Source organism: Cherax quadricarinatus, chromosome 57 (assembly GCF_038502225.1).
Source record: "Cherax quadricarinatus isolate ZL_2023a chromosome 57, ASM3850222v1, whole genome shotgun sequence".
Taxonomy (NCBI): domain Eukaryota; kingdom Metazoa; phylum Arthropoda; class Malacostraca; order Decapoda; family Parastacidae; genus Cherax; species Cherax quadricarinatus.
In genome coordinates, this window is record NC_091348.1 from 23,063,580 (window position 1) to 23,082,849 (window position 19,270).

The following is a 19,270-nucleotide window of genomic DNA, read 5'->3' on the forward strand; positions in this document are numbered from 1 at the left end:
TTTTGCCTGAGAAAGAACACACTGTATTTTTGTGAAAAAAAAAAATCTTTAAGATTGTGAACAATATTCTGGATTATAAAACTGTCAAGTTTATACATTCCAGGACACATATTTGAAATGTGTTGTGCTTACATAAATTTGGCATGGCCATGACTGATCCTTTGTTCCATGTGTTGACTAATTTATATATTAAGTATTTTGAAGCCATAATACTCAAAACTATCCTTCCTCCAAATACCAAATGATTGAGTTAACTGGAGACAAATGGTTTTTAGGACTTGACGTGCTGTTGGAGTGTGAGCAAGGTAACATTTATGAAGGGATTCAGGGACACCGGCAGGCCGGACTTGAGTCCTGGAAGTGGGAAGCACAGTACCTGCACTTCGGGCCACACTGCCTTGGTGGGAAACGATCGACATGTTAATAAAAAATAATATATTATATATATATATATATATATATATATATATATATATATATATATATATATATATATATATATATATATTTATATATATGAAAAACAACCACTCTGAAAGAATAGAGAAATTCCAAGCGCTTTCGTGACTACTCACATTATCAATTGTTCCTTGATAATGTGAGTAGTCACGAAAGCGCTTGGAATATCTCTATTCTTTCACAGTGGTTGTTTTGCATATTCTGAAATCCCTGTTTACTGTGATCTTATTGTATATATATATATATATATATATATATATATATATATATATATATATATATATATATATATATATATATAATATATAGTGCCATGCGCTGGCGCTGGCAAGACGTGTGGCGGGCTAGCTGCGGGATTTTCAATTATAAGTCCGGATCAACGAGGCTGACCAGGTTAAGACTCAACAGGACTTATTGTGAATACTCTGGGAAGATTCCAGTGAAGCGAGAAGACATTTCAAAGCACCGTTTCAAGGTAAATTGTGGAAATGTTGTGCAGTTTGTGAATGTTGGTGAGTGGTGGTGGTAGTGAGGAAGACGGCCAGTGGAGGTGTGGGGGAGTACAAGGCCTACACTGTTTATGAGTACCGGCCAAGATTATCGTACATACAAACCTCGAAAAGCTCTTATAAAAACATCTATATCCAGCACCATGCACCATGCTTCCAGTTAACGTGGAAATGATTGTGTCGATGCATGGACTTTTTAAAGGCTTATGTTATGGAAAAACAATGTGAAATTAATGTTAACGAGGGAGTGACCAGTCAGTGCATCCACCCCCACGTCACGGGGGTGGGTGGAAGAGGTGGGATGTGTAACTAGATGGTGAGTGAACACATTGGTTCAGCAGTGCCCATACCCACATTGTTCATAGTGTACATGGGAAACAAATAAAGTTATGTGTATTGTAAGACAGTGTGAACAATATATAGTGTGCAAGTCCATGTGTATTGTACTCCCCGGGATAACCCCACTCAACCTGCGCCTCCCCCACCTAATTCCCAAGGGAAGTTTTCCCCTTCCCCTCCCGGCCCCTCAAACTCCACCAGGCCACCACGGTCAAGTTCACTACCTTCCACGCACCATACCCACCCAGCATGTCATATTCCACTCCTATTGTCTAGTCTAGCAGATGGATGCCAACCAGGAGGAAGCAAGCAGCCAGGGAAATGGCACGGCTGGCAATACTAGGAGAGGCAAGTGTCGGTCATGCTTTCAGCTTCGTTGTCTCAACTCTAATGGTTTCCTCCGCAAACACGGTAGTTGCCCTGGTTCAGAATGTCCTCCTGTGGAAAGTGATGATCCAGAGCCACCTCAGGCACCTGAACCCACTCCAACAGATTTTATCTCATCAGACAATCTCTTGGAAGCAATCAAAGCAACAGGTACGAGGACACTCACACATATTCCCAAAGCAGCCCGTCCACACGCAGCTGGGAAACTTACAGACCTCCTGAAAAAAGTAAACGATGGTTCCACTATCTTAAATGCTCCACCAACCATCAAGGCATGGCACAACTTGCTACTTTTTGGCAATGTCTGCTTAGCTGTGCCGGAAAGAAGGGGAAAGAGGCTAGCCTCAATGATAATTAAATCCTTAAGAGATTTTCCTAGAGTTGATAACCTCATTCACCTTCCCCGTCAACACAAAAAAGGGAGAGGCAGAACCCCCACTCACTCTACTGACAGTGAAAAAGTCAGAGTCCAGGTGAGCAAGAAAATTGAAGAGGGCAACACAGTGGGGACAATCAGAATTATTACCAGTGAAGATACAGTTGCTCCCAGGGATGCTGACACGGCTGAAGCACTTAGAGGAAAGCACCCTGCCAGGGAAACCAGTGGCACCAACAGTTCCAACACCTCTGTCCCCACTATGGAACCATTGATTGTGGAAGACTCAGACATTTACAAAGCAATAATGTCGTTCCCATCTGGCTCTGCTGGGGGTTACACTGGAATAAGGCCACAGCATTTAAAGGAAATGGTTAATCCAGTTATTGGGGAAATTGCAGAGACACTGCTTTCAGAGATCACAAGGTTCGTCAACAATTCCTTGGCTGGTCTGATTCCTGATGAAATTAGACCTTTCTTTTTTGGTGCAACACTTTGTGCACTTAAAAAGAGGGATGGAGGAATTCGGCCAATTGCAGTAGGCAACACGTTACGCCGCCTCGTATCCAAAGCTGCTGTCCGAAGTATTCGTGCACAGGCAGCCATGATGCTTCAACCAAACCAGCTTGGCTTTGGGGTCTCTCAAGGAAGTGAAGCAGCGGTTCATGCAACAAGGGCATATATCAACAACCTGCCTGAGGACAATGCAGTGGTAAAATTAGATTTCAAGAATGCGTTCAATCTCCTGAAAAGAGACGTGGTATTAGCAGCAGTACAAGAACATTTCCCTGGTCTCTTCCCTTTTGTTTCAGCTGGGTATAGCAAGGAATCAATGCTTCTCTTTGGAGAGCATGAAATCACATCATCGGAGGGTGTCCAACAAGGAGATCCTCTTGCACCATTTCTCTTCTGTATTGCAGTTAGGGAAATCACAGTCAGACTGACCAGCGAGCTAAACATCTGGTTCCTAGATGATGGCACACTAGCAGGTACAAAGGAGTCCCTCCTACATGACCTTACACAGGTAATGACACGGGGACAGGAAATGGGTCTCATCCTGAATCCATCCAAATGTGAAATCATCTCAGTCAGTCAACAAGTGATAAATGCAGTGAGATCAAAACTACCAGGAGCAGCAGTCATTGCCCCCACAAATAGTGTCTTGCTAGGAGCACCTCTGGGAAGCAATGCCATTGACACAATTCTCAGGAAGAAATTGGAAGAGTTAAGGAGAATGGAACAACGAATAGGCAATCTGGACACCCACGATGCCTTGTACCTTCTCACAAAGTGCTTGAGTCTGCCCAGGTTGACATATTTCCTAAGATGTGCACCTTCATATGATAACCCTATACTGCACGAATATGACAGTATTCTGAGGCAGATTTTTACGAAAGTACTTAACCTTACTCTAGAAGACGGGCAGTGGAACCAAGCTACACTTCCAGTCAGACTAGGAGGCATTGGTGTCCGCAAGTCATCACAGATTGCGTTACCTGCTTTTCTGTCCTCGTGTATTGCATCCAGAGAGCTTGTAGCAGCGATTCTCCCTGAACATCTTAGGGACAAGATTGGAGCCCAGGACCAAAAATTCATTGACGGAGCAATGATCTGGGATAATCTAACGGGCTCAGAAACCAGACCTGCTCCCCCCAACAACTACAAACAATCGCACTGGGATGGTCCAATAGTGGAAAATATAGCCTCAACGATGCTTCAGAGTGTGTCAGGGAAGGATAGAGCCCGCCTGCTGGCAGTGAGAGCCCCTCATGCTGGGGACTTTCTGTTGGCTGTTCCCAACTCCAGCCTTGGCACACGCCTCGACCCACAGACCATCCGCATCGGTGTTGCCCTTCGACTTGCCGCCCCTATTCTCGCCGAACACAGGTGTATTTGTGGCAGTGAAGCAGCAGACCGATTCGGGTACCATGGTCTTGTGTGCCGTAAATCCGAGGGAAAGATTGCAAGACATGAGGAGGTTAATAACATTATCAGGAGGAGCCTCACAACAGCTGGATGCCCAGCAGTAAGGGAGCCACCCCAACTATGCAGATCTGATGGCAGCCAGAAGCGTCCAGATGGTATCACCCTTCAAGCCTGGACAGATGGGAAGCAGGTGGTGTGGGACTATACATGTGCAGCTACCTTGGCTGATACCTATCTCCAATACACCAGGGAGGAAGGAGGGGCAGCTGCCAGCTTTAGGGAGTCCCAAAAGTCTAGAAAATATGGAGAACTTGCCCATCATTATATGTTTGTTCCCATAGGCTCAGAGACCCTTGGCTCATGGGGAAAGAGTGCATCTAATTTCCTTAAGGAGCTGGGAAAAAGACTCATCAGGGTAACTAGGGATCCCAGGGCAGCTAGTTTTCTGTTCCAGCGGCTCAGCGCGGCTGTTCAAAGGGGTAATGCATGCTGCATTTTGGGCACACGCCCCAGCTCTGAGGAGCTGGATGAGATTTTCGCCTTATAATCGGTGATACACACGTAACAACATGTACCGTATATGCCACCTTTATATCAACAATGTATCTCTTAAATCTTCTGTGCCATATTATGTAATAATATATATATATATATATATATATATATATATGTATATATATATATATATATATATATATATATATATATATATATATATATATATATATATATATATATATATATATATATATATATATATATATATATATATATATATATATATATTAACAAGTCGGCCGTCCCCCACCGAGGCAGGGTGACCCAAAAAGAAAGAAAATCCCCAAAAGGAAAATACTTTCATCATCATTCAACACTTTCACCACACTCACACATTATCACTGTTTTTGCAGAGGTGCCCAGAACACAGCAGTTTAGAAGCATATACGTATAAAGATACACAACATATCCCTCCAAACTGCTAACATCCCGAATCCCTCCTTTTGAGTCCAGGCATTGTACTTCCCATTTCCAGGACTCAAGTCCGGCTATATAAAAATAACTGGTTTCCCTGAATCCCTTCACTAAATATTACCCTGCTCACACTCCAACAGATCGTCAGGTCCCAAATACCATTCGTCTCCATTAACTCCTATCGAGCACGCTCACGCACGCCTGCTGGAAGTCCAAGCCCCTCGCCCGCAAAACCTCCCTTACCCCTTCCTTCCAACCTTTTCGAGGACGACCCCGAGGACACGCGGTGATTGATGGGTTGAGAGACTGACCTGCTCTGAGGGTGGTGGGAGGAGCCAGCACCACACCAGTAGGGTTGGCAGCGCGGCACTGGTAGACAGCAGCATGCACATCCTGACGATAGTCAGTGCCGCTGAAGGGCCAGATCATCAATGACCCGTTGGTCAGTACCTGTCAGGGAGAACAGCATAAGTTACACTAGGTCATTTTTTTCCTGATCAAGCTAGACTACAGAAACTGAATTTATTCCTCAGCCTTCCCAGCTCCACTTATGAAACTTGATTTCATTCACTGTAACTGGTTTCGTTACCTTTACCCAGGACATCTCGTACTTCCTTAACTGAGAGTTTATATACAGAAATAAAGATCCTTTCCTCTCAGGGTCGTTAGTTTGCTCGTTTCTACGACCTTCACGATCCTCACACACAGAGTAGTCTCGGATGTTTGCAAGGTAAAATCATTTAATCATTATCCCTTTTCGCTGCATCCTCTTAATATTGGCTTACGAGTTCTAATAATATTTGTTAATTTACCACCTCTTAATGTATAGTAATATTCGTTTTATTTACCCCTCCCCTCCTACACACACACACACACACACTCCTCCCCTGGAAGTTCCAGCGATCCAGGTTTTCTTTCACTTCCTTTCTTGCCTGAAAACCAGCTTTTCAGCAAGAAACATGAGCTCACTTTTGCCGATATATTTCCACTCACATTCACTCTTGGAACACTGACTGTTCCAAATCCTCAGACTTTGTTGGGTCGGCAGTTCGTTTTTTTCCGTGTTGTGTAATCCGAAGATATTTTAAAAAACTTGATCTTTTTTACAGTAGAGTTTGATGCCATGTTCGTTGTCAGTATACACATTATATCTGTGTCCTGATTTGTTATCGTTTTCGATTCTGGAAGTGAGTTACAAAGTATTCAAGAACATGTTCACATCCCGTCGTGGTCCGTATACAAGAGTGGTGAACTACTAAGATGGCAAATGACTGGACAACCTGAAGGGAATGGACACGAATTTTTACACTTTGGATACCTTTCCTGAAAAAAAAAATTGGTCTTGAGACCTTTATCACTTCAGAAACATGAAGAGTATGAGAGCATGAAGGATATATAAAGTGCCCAGAGGGTGAGAGAGAGAGAGAGAGAGAGAGAGAGAGAGAGAGAGAGAGAGAGAGAGAGAGAGAGAGAGAGAGAGAGAGAGAGAGAGAGAGAGAGAGAGAGAGAGAGAGAGGTTATTAGTTGTAGAAGCTGAGTGTACAGCGTCGGAAGTGGAACTCAGAGCAAGAAATACGTAAAGCTCTAGGTAAAAACCCTGTGGCTACCTCACGTTTGGTACCCGAGTCGTAGTACGAAAAGAAGAGTAAGATCGTCCTTGTTGTTAAGCTTTCTATATTCTTTCAGGACAATATATCACTCTAGGATGTTCTGCAGAAGAGAGTTTGTAATCCAAGTGCAAACTTGATGATTGGTTCTACTTTCTTGATTTTGTGTACGAAATCTTGTCGCTTGTAAATGGTTGGTCATATGTACAACACGTGAAAAAAAAAAAAACACTTTTATACAATTCGGGACATTTATTATAGGAAACAAGTGGTTTTGTCAGACACAAGTGTTTGTTTTTTCCACAGAGCAGTTGTATGTTCAGACGTCTGGGCCACAGGAAGATGATATCGTAAACATTCTGGAGACAATTGGCGGTTGTGTTTGGAACTGTGGAGTGAAAGCCTTCAGTCTCCAAGTTTTCCATAACGAGGTTGGATAGGACAGCACTTAAGGACTGCCCATGGTTAAGCCAGTACACTGATGGACGCATTTGTCTTCTTAGTGAAAGCAGTTGTACGTGACACATAGGTCCTCCAAGACTGTCAAATCTTGGAGTGGAACATATCAGTGGTGAGTTAATGAAATCTTTCCCCTTTACTAACGTTTCCATTAACTCAATCGGTGACATTTTTTGCCCAGCTTTGGCTTCAAAGTTTTGGTGGACCATTGTATCAACTACAACTCTTTCTGCTATGAAGACAAATGCTTCAAAAAATTGTCTAACTTAACCATGGACAGTTCTTTGCAACCTCTTTATGGAAAACTTGAAAACTGAAAGCTATCGTTCCATAGTCCCGGACACAGTCACAAGACTTTGGAATGTTGAAAGAATCATAGTTCTCAACCCTCGACGTCTAAAAAATAGAAGAACTCATGTATAAAATAAACAATATAGAAATGACCACCAAGTTAACACTTGAACTGGACACATAGATAACTTCCCTTCGTCGACATTCTTCTGCAGAACATCCGAGAAGAATATTATGACCGTTTAGGTTTATAAGAATCATACCAACAAGAACAATGAACTTATATTTTCAAGTTTGCCACTTCTCATAGTCGTAAGATAAATCTTTCTTCGCATCCGGCGCCCTGCACCCAGCGACCATTACACGTGCCGCCTCTCTATCTCTCTGAGCACTATATATAGTCTGTATTCCTACATTTCTCATGCATTTGAAGTGCTCTCGCAGAACCAAACCGTCTTCAGTCTAACAATGGTTATGCCGAAGTTATACCAAACAAAATGAAGTTGTTTTTTCTGGATCCCTGAACACACTGACGACCAAGGAAAAAACAGGCAGACGCGGCAGCTGGATTCTTTATTCACGATCTGCCAACCTCATAACATCACAAAGTGAAGTTACTTAATTTAACTTGATTTCTGTAGTCTCAGAAGCTCTGGACCCGCTGTTGTCAGCGGGTCCAGAGCTACAACTGGGTTCCTGGCTGTCTTCTTATCATTGTTGTCAGGAGTCGGAAACAGCCCTTTGTAAGCTTATGAATTGGCCTCACACGACTTACAAACAGATGCCAAATAGAGTATCGCCTGGCGCCTTTCTGTCAGGACAGCCAGGTTACTTTAACAGTTCACCACATGTTGATAGACATTTCGGTGAATCAGAGAACACATAGAATTAACTCTTGACATCTCTAATACTCTGGCGCATTCACACTGGCTGGCCTCCTAGCCAATAGCTCCGCTTTTCAAGTTGATCCATTAACACCTTTTTAATAGGCACTAACACACTTAAGTAATTATGATAATTTTAACACGACCAGTAGCAATAAATTCATTATCCCATAACCTGATAACTTAGGTGTAAACTTTTGTTAGTATTACATATAATCACCTGGAGGTTAAAAACCCAGAGTGATCATAGCCACCTAGGCAGTGAATCATAATTATCATTATTTTATAGGGAGCACTAAACATGTAAGGGTCGCACCACCTAGGAAATAAAAGACATCTTTATTGCTGGGAACCTCTAAAGGGGACCTTCAATCGATTACCAGAATTTTTTCCACCAACTTTTCGTCTTTATTTCCCTCATAACTTGAGAACGCCTAATACTATCGGTTTTAAATTTTGGTTGCATGAGTTCTAGAACTAGGGCTAAAATCTTGGAATGATTAGCATAAGTGCGTGCCCTAGCATCCTGGAATGTCTTCAGTAAATTCTAAAACACTCAGTGGTGTAACTTCAAACATTTAAAAAAGTGCCTCTTAACTCAACGAAGATGGAGAGTAAAAACAAAGTGTGTAGATGCAAGTTTGCCTGTTTTGTGTGTTAAATATCGAGGAAAATTTATTTCCGTTAAATCACGTTAAATAAATTTAAGTTTATCTTTTCTGAACGGCTTCAATATTCAATGGCTGATGCATCTTACTGCCAGGATGGTGCCCATTAAGTGTTTGTGTGCAGGCAAGCTACTGGAGAAGGACTGAGGTTTCTGTACATACGAATGTTCACGATACAATTAATCGTGCTAAAATCTACTTGAAGTTTGTTTTGGTGTAAATACATGTGACACGTTGATTCCTGGTAAGACCTTCTAGTTAATGTTAGCACCACAGGTGTGTGCAGGTCCCTAGTTAATGTTGGATGCATTGGCACAGAACACCTAGTTAATGTTGGGAGCACAGGTGCTAGTAGGTGTCTAGATAATGCTAGGAGCACAAGCGGAAGTAGGTCCTTAGGTAATGTTGGAGGCATAGGGGCAAGGTCCCTAGTTGATGCTGATTGCTCAGGTACAAGTGGGTGTCTAGATAATGCTAGGAGCGCAGGTGGAAGTAGGTCCCTAGTGTCAAGAAAAAAAATGAGAGTGCGTTTGAATTGCCCTGAGAGGGGCTGTATGTGGCGCCATCTTGTAAGGGTATTTTTTTTTTTTTGTACTTTTTCAGTGTTTCTTCATCTGCCGTCTTTTCCTTTAGTATTATAGTTTTTGCTGCTTTTCTCAGTCTTTTTCTCAGGGATAGTGTCTTCTGACTCCTTTATCTACACTCGTCCCACAATCCACGAAAGCACTGTAGTGTTCATTAGTTTGTTTACGCTCTTGTAACCTGGCAGTCCACACTTCATGGTCTGGTCATCCACGAAGAGAAAACTGGAGGGAAGAGCTGTTACTGATGTTACTGAAGCAGTCTCCACGTTAACATAGACCAGCTCATCATCAGAAACACCGAGATACTTGCCTGGTAGTATCTGTACCACCATGATATAACTCAAGCCTCTGTTCATCTGTCTTACTTTAAGGGAACACTGTTGACATTCAACCTGTCTATGTCCTGTCTGACACTCAGTGTGGTAGTACTCAGTATCACGTTACAGAAAAGTACTGAGTCCTGTCACCTGTTGATCCTCTGGCTGACGAATTACTTTTATATTATTTTAAATTAGTTTTCCTTAGTCCATTCACTTACATTTTTATTTTTCACTCGCGTTAGACATATTTAATGAAGGTAAATAGAGTTCTATTAATTAAAAGTTTTATTACAATTATCAGTGAAGTCACTTGACGCTGTTTTTTTTTTTCGTTTCTTGGTTTTGAGTTTATATTTCCAATAATAATTTTTCACAGAGAGAACTCAGGTATTCTGTACCTGATGCCTAGTTAATGTTAGTGGCGTAGGCACAGACAGAACATAGTAAATGCTGGAAAGATCAGTGCAAGTAGGTTCCTAGTTACTGCTGGACCATAGATGCAAGTAGGTCCCCATTTATTCCTGAAGCACAAGTACAAGTACGTCCCTAGTTGCTCCTGAAGCACAAGTCCCTAGTTACTCCTGCAGCACAGGCACAAGTCCCTAATTGCTCCTGAAGCACAAGTCCCTAGTTACTCCTGCAGCCCAGGTATAAGTACCTAGTTACTCCTGCAGCACAGGTACAAGTAGGTCCCTAGTTACTCCTGTAGCATAGGTACAAGTAGGTCCCTAGTTACTCCTGTAGCACAGGTACAAGTAGGTCCCTAGTTACTCCTGTAGCACAGGTACAAGTAGGTCCCTAGTTACTCCTGCAGCACAGGTACAAGTAAGTCCCTACCTGGAGTCTACCTGGAGGTCATTCCGGGGATCAATGCCCCCGCGGCCCGGTCCACGACCAGGCCTCCCTGTGGATCAGGGCCTGATCAACCAGGCTGTTACTGCTGGCCGCACGCAGTCCAACGTACGAACCACAGCCCGGCTGATCCGGCACTGACTTTCTAGTTACATTAACTAGGTCCCTAGTTGCTTCTGAAGCACAAGCACAAGTCCCTCGTTACTTCTGCACCACAGATACAAGTCCATAGTTTCTCCTGAAGCACAAGTCCCTAGTTACTCATGAAGCACAGGTACAAGTAAGTCCTTAGTTACTCCTGAGGCAGAAATACAACTAGGTTCATAGTTACTCCTGAGGCAGAAGTACAACTAGGTCCCTAGTTATTCCTGAAGCACAAGTACAACTAGGTCCCAAATTACTCCTGAAGCACAAGTACAACTAGGTCCCTAGTTACTCCTGAAGCACAGGTACTAGTAGGTCCCTAGTTGCTGCTGCTCAGCTTGGGCATTGTAAATAAAATTCTCACTTGTACAGCAAGTTATCTTGTCATTACTCACTCGTGGCTAGCAGTGTCTCTCGCTTCCCTCTCTCGCTCTCTCTCTCGCTCTCTCTCATTAATCTTTCACTCAGCTCCATCACAGATTTTTGCGTCTCCCTCACTCACTCTTTCAACTCCTCTTCATTCATCTCCCTTCATCCCTGCAACTCTCATTCATCTCCCTCACATCTCTCATTTCCTCACCCACCTTCCTCTTTCCCGTCATCTCTCACCTCCCCCATTCACTTCACTGTCTCCCTCATTCTTTCCCTCCCTTACTCACCTGCCTGTCTTCCTCCCTCATTCCCTCGAACCCCTCACTCACCTCCCTCACTCCAGGGATGTTGTTGACAGGGGAGTGGTCTAGGTTGAGCCATGTGACCTGCGGTGGTGGGTCACCCCTGGCCAGGCACCCCAGCACGGCCCCAGAGGTGTTGGTGAAGGTGAGCAGCCCTGGGGGCGGCTCCACCAGGACGGGCCCAGCGGGGCTGCTACCCCCGGCACCACTGCTCAACACTGCAAAGTAAGAAGCTTGACGTTAGCATGGTTGGAACCAGGAAAAGTGTTAAGGTGGGGGAAGTTGGTGGCTAAGTAAGGAAGTTTTCAGAGGGAAGGGAAAGAAAAGGGAGGAAGTAAGGAAGGAGTATAACACAAAATGAGGATAGAAGGAGAGATGAACTATAGGACGATAACTGGGACAGAGAATGGTGTCTATTACGTGCCAGCACCAGCAGCCTGTTTGATCAAGGCTACTCTGGAGGACGACCTGTACACTGACCATAATAAACTGAATTAGCACTAAAATGAAATTAATTTTTTTTTTATATTTTTATTTAAAACATGGAACAAATACAAGGATGCACAAGAGTATAATGTCATGGGGCTATAGGACCCAACATGTATTTATAAGTAACAGTTACTCTGGAATACCTAATTATATTGAATTGATGGGGACTTAGCTCTAAATGTCATAAGGACTGATCACTCTTAGGACTGAGAGGCAGCTGGGTCAAGCCTTTTTTCTCAATATAATAGGTTATACTATAGACACACACACAATTTAAATAAGTAGTTTATAAAGTTGTGTTTCTTTTTGTAAAAGTAAATTAAAGTGTGGTAGAATTGTGGTAACTAGAGAATTGTGCTTGGCAACAGTCTTTTGTTTTGGTGGGTGTGGGAGGAGCTTAGCTAGGCTCCTCCCCCTCCCTCTCTCTCTCTCTCTCTCTTCTCTTGTTGACATGGAGGTGGCAGGATCTCTGGGTCCTTCTTTCTATCTTTTGGGGCATTATGTGTGCTCCAGGGGTGAGTTTTTATAACTTAAGTTGTGGCCACCATACCCAGGGTGACTAAAGTGTGTCAAAACACTGGTTAGCCCAGAGTTAGTCAAGAAGAGAGAAGGACAAGGTTAATGAGAAACACCATGTGGGAGAACAGCTATGGAGTGTGTAGATTTTTGTTTTGAATATGTGAGGCTGTGATTGTATCTTCTGTACATATCTATTTAGAATACAGTTATATTTTTATAGTAGTAGTTTAAATAACCTGTGAGGAGGGCTGGTGAAAGGGTATCAGAGACACTCAAGATGATCAGCCATGATGTAAGTATTACCCCTAGACAGATAAGGCCATTAAGTAAAAAGCTACCCCACACTAGAACATGTAGTGAGAACCTTACTATCAAAGTAATAAGGGACAAATCAACGTAACATGGGAGCCTGTCTGGGATAGTTATTTGACTGCTAAAATAACTCAAAACATTCTTTGAACTATATGTGCTGGTATGGGGTAATAACAGTTGCATGTTTCTGGTAGGAGAAGATTTACCAAGGTGGTGTCAGTGGAAGTGTTGTTTTCATATATTAGTTTACAGGTTGTTTTTCTCCTATGGTGAGAGAAAGGTTGAGTAACACATTTTTGTTGTGGTTATGGTAAGTGCTATGTGCATAGTTTACATTCAATTTGTGTTATTTTATGTGCCTGTGGGAAAACTTTGTCCACTGATACTGTAAGAGGGAAGTAAGTGTTTGAAGATAAAAACTATGTCAGAAGATGAGTCTTTGAACGTTTTAGGCTTCAGGGAAGAAGGTAATAATTCATCAGTAAACATGCCTGTTAACAGTGAACATGAGGGATCACCTACCCCAGGTGTTACAGAAATGGAATGGATGAGACTGAAATTAGCTGTGCTAGAGGCTGAAATGAAATTAATGAAAGCTAAAGAGGAAGAGCGTCAAATGTTAGGAGGTTCAGAACAAGAGCCTGAGCAGTACTTTAACATAACTAAAGCTGCAAATTTTGTCCCTAAGTTTACAGAGAGTGACCCAGATAGATATTTTTCTTTTTTTGAGAAGACTGCTTTGGAGCAAGGATGGCCCAAACAGAAGTGGGCTACCCTAGTTCGCACACAACTTGTGGGTAAAGGATTCCAGAGAGTAGAGACTCTGGAGGGGCAAAATTTTTCTGATTATGATAAGATTAAAGAGGAAGTATTGCTTGCATACCAAATGATACCTGAGAAATATAGACAAAAGTTCAGGAATCAAAAATTTCAGGATGGGCAGACCTTAACTGAGTTTGGGAATGAGAAACTGTTCATTTTTAAGAAATGGGTTTGTTCTAAAGGAGTTAATAAAGACTATAACAAATTAGTAGATCTGATGGTTCATGAGGAATTGTACAATACAATCCCTGTTGACCTCAGAGAATATCTGGAGGACAAAAACCCAGATAATCTTTCAGAAGCACTGAATCTAGGTGACAGATTCTTAGCTCGCAGGGAATTGGTAAGTAAAAACAGTCATGCTGCTTCTGAAAATTTCCCCACTCGTTCTAAACCTTATTACAAGTCCTATGGTCATAAAGGTAAGTGGGACAAGAATTTTCAGGGACAAATGAAGGCTGAGGTGCCCTCTAAAATAGAAGGAAAAGGTAAGTCAGCTGGAGTTCAAAGTTTACCTAGACAATCAGATAATGTTTCAGGTCCTCGAGTAAATAGTACCAGTCCTACACCAAATGGTAAAAATACCTTTAAGAGTTTTATCTGTTACTACTGTAACAAAACTGGACACACACAAAAGTTTTGCTGGTCAAGATGGCGAGATCAGGAAAGGGAGGAACCATCCCAGGGGTCCCTAACTGCAGAGATACATCCAGTTGCCTGCATTAGGTCTTCAAGGCAAGGTGAGGAGGAACCTTTGGATCTAGACCCCAGGATGTGTATATTTTCTAGTAGGTCCACAGCTGGTTTGCAAAAGGATGTAGGCAGAGTTGAGAACATATTGTCCTTGAGAGATGGATGTAGCACCTACTCTTTGCTACGTGCTGGAGTGCTGCCAGTGTCTAAGGATACCTAGGTACAGGAACACGTTACAAAAATTTCCAAACCTCAATGTTTCATGGAACATAGTGAAAGGAAATCCCTCTCAAGTTAAATTCACTTGAAGAACAGTACAAGCGGGACATAATTCGCTACCAAAGAAAAATTCATGTTACATATTTTTTTATATATTTATAAATGTTATATATTTAATCTTTCATTTATACCTTCCCCAACAAGGGAACTAAACAAAATAGATCTTTCACACCATCACATCCAGTTCCACACGTGTACCTCCAGTCACACCCATCACTTCACACCCGAGGAGGTCAGCCCGTTGAATACCCCTGACTCCCCCCTTTTTACCAACATACTCACCCCTGCTGTTAAAAACCCGTTATAATGCCTTTAAATTCCCTGTTGTTAGTCCTCTATAACCTTCGGAAAAAACCTCAACCCACCTTTTCCCATATATGTCTCTATTGCGACACAAAGTTCGATAAAACGTCGCCACCAAAATCCTTCTCAGCACTTCCCCACCCTCCTTCCCCCTCATACCCCACAAAACATATATGTAGTCCACGATTATGTATGCTAAACCCCTTGCCACACCCTCATCCACCCCACTCATATCATGACTCAACGTTCTCAATATCGACACACCTTGACCCCCCTAGCCACAACCCTACTCATCCATACCCTGATGCACTCCAAACCTTCACAAAAATAGACAACATGATATGCAGTCTCTTCCCCACTACATCTGCTACACCCCCCACCCTCGATGGCCCTCCTATCTAGGAGCATCGCTCCGGTTGGCAATATACCATGTAGGAAACGATACATAACCTCACGGGCCCTAGGTCATATCCTTAATTTACTAAATCTTTGCCATATGACATCCCATGCATACATGGGGTAGATCCCTTCAACCGGCACCACTACATGCCCCTCTAACAATTTACACAAAATTCCCACCTTTACTTTTCCCAGTTCCCTGGCTAACACTAAGGCACATAACACTTTTTCACGTTCCTTCATTTCCGCTCCCCCATACCATTTCCGTAGGTGATCATGTACTTATCTAACTGCCCCCCCTCCATCCACCTGCACGCATCACTCCCCTCTTAATGAACACACATTTCACGCATTTTCTCAAGTCCAACAAACCCAACCCTCCCTTACATACCGGCAATGTCACTACCTCCCTTTGCAACCAGTTGCACCTGAACCCCACAAGAAATTGAATACCACACTAAGAATACTCGTGATCGCCATTCCTGTTAACGGCAACACTGCCGATACAAACCAGACTCTACTATATAGTAATACATTGATAACAATCGCTTGTTGCCTAAGGGTTAAATGGTGAGGTCGCAGCATTCCCAAACATCGCTGCACCTGTTCCACCATCCTATTCGAATTATTGACCCGTGCAACACTCAGGCCAGCCTCATATATGACACCACAGATTTTTAGACTCCCAGTCCAACACTGCACGACATCACATCCCCATTCTAATCTCCCTGCCCACTCTCCTAGCCCCATTATCATTGACTTCTCCAGATTTACCTTCATCCCAGTAGCTCTCCCAAACATATGTACAACTTCCCCTAAAACTTCTAACCGTGTCTCCTCACACACCAAAATAGTTGTGTCATCAACATAACCCACCAAGCCAGGCCAAGGCTTCTGCACACCGTCTCCCTCCCCCTATTCCTTAGACGATCCTCCACCATCCTATAAAAAGGATCCTGAACACATGTGAACAAAAGTTGCGATACTGGACAACCCTGCTGAAGCCCCCACTCCATGTTGACTCCCTCCCTCACACACCCATTGATTTGTACCCTTACCTTCGCTCCTGAGTACAACGTATCCACCCACCCCACTATTTCTTCGCCAAACCCCTGTCTGAGGAGAATATCCCGCAAAGCCCCTCTTTCCACCCTGTCATAAGCCCCTCGCCAATCCAATGCCAACAATGCCCCTCTGCCCTCTTCCATGTCCTCCAGGAACCCCTTTATGATCCCATGGCCCTCGACCATTGAACTACCTGGCAGCCCAAACTGAGACTCAAACACCACCCTCCCCACAACACATTTAAGCCTATTCCCAAGAATTTTCGCGTACAGCTTATAATCAGCACAAAGCAACGAAATGGCTCAGTAATCCCAAAGGGTACTCTGCTTTTTACCCTTCAGGACCAACACCACCACCGCCGTTGCCTGCGATTCTCCCATCTTACCTCCATCTTTCATGGCATTCATTAACCTTACTAGGAAACCCCTTAGCAGACCCCAGTGTTGTACGTAAAATTCGCTTGGTAAACCATCTATCCCGAGTGCCTTTCCCTTCCTCATGTCCATAAGGGCTATCCATATTTCCTCCTCCTCAATGACCCCACCCAGTGCCTCCTGATCACTCCTCCCTAGTTTGCACGTCACATACTCATATACTTGCACAAGAACCTCGCCATCCACGACACTACTTTTCCCGTACTCCTCAAACCATCTATCTGCATACACACTCATCCCCGTTGTTTCCCGTAATACCTGATCCTCTCGAAAAAAAACCACCGAAGAAATGACTTGTAATCCTGGTATTGTAGATGTTTGCTGTCGTACTTTCTGTCCTCGCAGCAGAGTACTTCGTCCAGCCCCACTTGTACTCGTAACTCGTACCGCTGCAAAACGCTCTTCTTGCAAATCTTTTATCCTGTCCTTCAACATCTGTATTTCCTCCATGGGGTACAGCCCCGCCACCGCCCCCCCCCCGCGTAACAATCCCATAATCTAGATTCTAAATAATTTGACAAACCATACCCCCACAATCGCCACAGACGGTAACGTGCGTAGGAAGTACACAAGTTCCTCCCACACAAAATCCGTCTTTACTTTCACGTCACTTTCTGCTGGGGCATACACACACACGAACGCCACTCTCTCTCCCATCCACCATCCTTCCACACGTAATACGCCCCTCCTCCCCCTCCCCCTTCTTTCCTGTGTAATACAAATGGGCTCGCCTCCCTGATCAACACACCCACTCCTCCTTTTAAACACTCAGACGGCAACACATAAGCCTGGTACCCAGGCACCACTAATTCAAGACCAAGTTTAAAATTTTGTTCCTGCACAAAAGCTACGTCAACCTTGTGTCTATTCAAAAACACCCGGAAGCACTCACGTTTAACACCATCACACAGACCATTAATATTTATTGTTACACACCTGAGGCCAGTTTAAGGATTCCCCCCCCCCGCCTCATTTCAAGACTCTTCCCTTTCTGACCATTCCCCTGGGCATTGCCTTTGCCACATACTCCACCCTCCTTCCCAACCATCCCCCCCTTCTGTTGTGGCCCTCTCTTAGAGTCACTCTGGGTACCATAACCCCATGCCTTTTTCCCCCGGCCTTTGCGCCGGCGTCAGAACATCGTCCGAATCTGACGCCAGCGCCCTTTTCCTCGTAGCTCCCTCAGTCTCCATATCTGTGTCCTGGGAGTCCTCACAATGGACTTCCACTTCTACCACCCTTAAGTCGCCTCCATGTCCTTCCATGGCACTTGCACTGTCCATCACAGGTGCTACCTGGTCCTCCCTCCTCCTGCACACACCTCCTTCCACCATGATCCCAGGTACCTACTCACTGCGACTCTCTACCTCCGGACATTGTAATGTAGCCTGTATCACCGTCTCCAACTCCTCCTCGATAGCTCTCACTTCTGCGCCCACTTGCACCTCCTCACTCGACAACTGTACTGTCAATGGGCTGGGTGATTCATGAATCACCACATCCCCTTCAGATTCCATAGGAGGAATCACCACCTCTTCACTCCTCGTGCGACCATGCCCTCCTCCTTGCCTCCGTTCTTCCTCAGGCATTGCTTTCTCATGCACAGGTGCTCCGCCCCTTGCTGGCCCAGGAGCCATATTCTGCTTGCCACAATCTGCCGCCATATGGTCATATTCGCCACACAGTCGGCACGTACGCCTCTGCCCGGCATACGCTACCATTACCTGGGTTTTAAACTCCTCGAGATATACATACAAGGGTATAGGATGTCTCAGTGTCATATTGAGATTGAAAGTACCCTCAGGAAATCCTGCATAAGCTCCTTTTACCCATTTTCCAGGTTGGGCTAGATGTACAGTCCCATATCTTTCGAAAACATTTCTAATATCTGCTTCATCAGCCTCAAAAGGCACGTTGCGGAGCTTGACCCACGAATATTGTCTTGATACATCCGTCAACCTGACCCTCACTGCCGGTGTTACGTTAATGCTGACATCTTGGAAGCGATCCACCAACGCCTCGTACACTTGAGCAGTTAGCACTTTCACGAATATTCTATAAACACCATTCAGTGCCACTCCATACAAATCCTCGTCTCTGATGCCATATGTCTCTCTTATAATTCTGGGCAATAACACATCGACTGACGTAGGCGTTAAAGCCCCACTAACGAGCTCAATGCCCACAGTATTCACTCTCCGGCTCACACATAGCGCCATATTGTTGTTTGAGTAGCTCGTCTGGGAAAACAGTAGAGGGGTGCAAAGCACGACCGCACTCTACCACATCCAGGCAGCGAATGAAATGAAATTAAAATTAAAGTCAACCAGATTTCAGTTGATCCAGGAGGGCATCGGCCGTCTCCCACCAAGGCAGGGTGGCACGAAAAAGAAAAACTGCAAACTGTGGTGGAAGCGTGCCAGAGGCACGCCTCCACCACAGTTACTAAAACTGCAGCATTAACACCCCTCCTTCAGAGTGTAGACACTATACTTCCCATCTCC

General features: G+C 44.0%; 1 protein-coding gene across 1 annotated transcript in view; it reads right to left on the reverse strand.

Annotated features, from left to right (window-relative positions):
- Positions 1-19,270, reverse strand: part of LOC128693439 (cell adhesion molecule Dscam1) — a 726,913-nt gene that overhangs the window by 552,597 nt on the left and 155,046 nt on the right. The window contains exons 2-3 of the mRNA XM_070097271.1: positions 11,479-11,669; positions 5,280-5,418 (exon numbers count right to left, since the gene is read on the reverse strand). Coding sequence (XP_069953372.1) covers positions 5,280-5,418; positions 11,479-11,669 — 330 coding nt within the window. The remainder of the gene's footprint in view (positions 1-5,279; positions 5,419-11,478; positions 11,670-19,270) is intronic.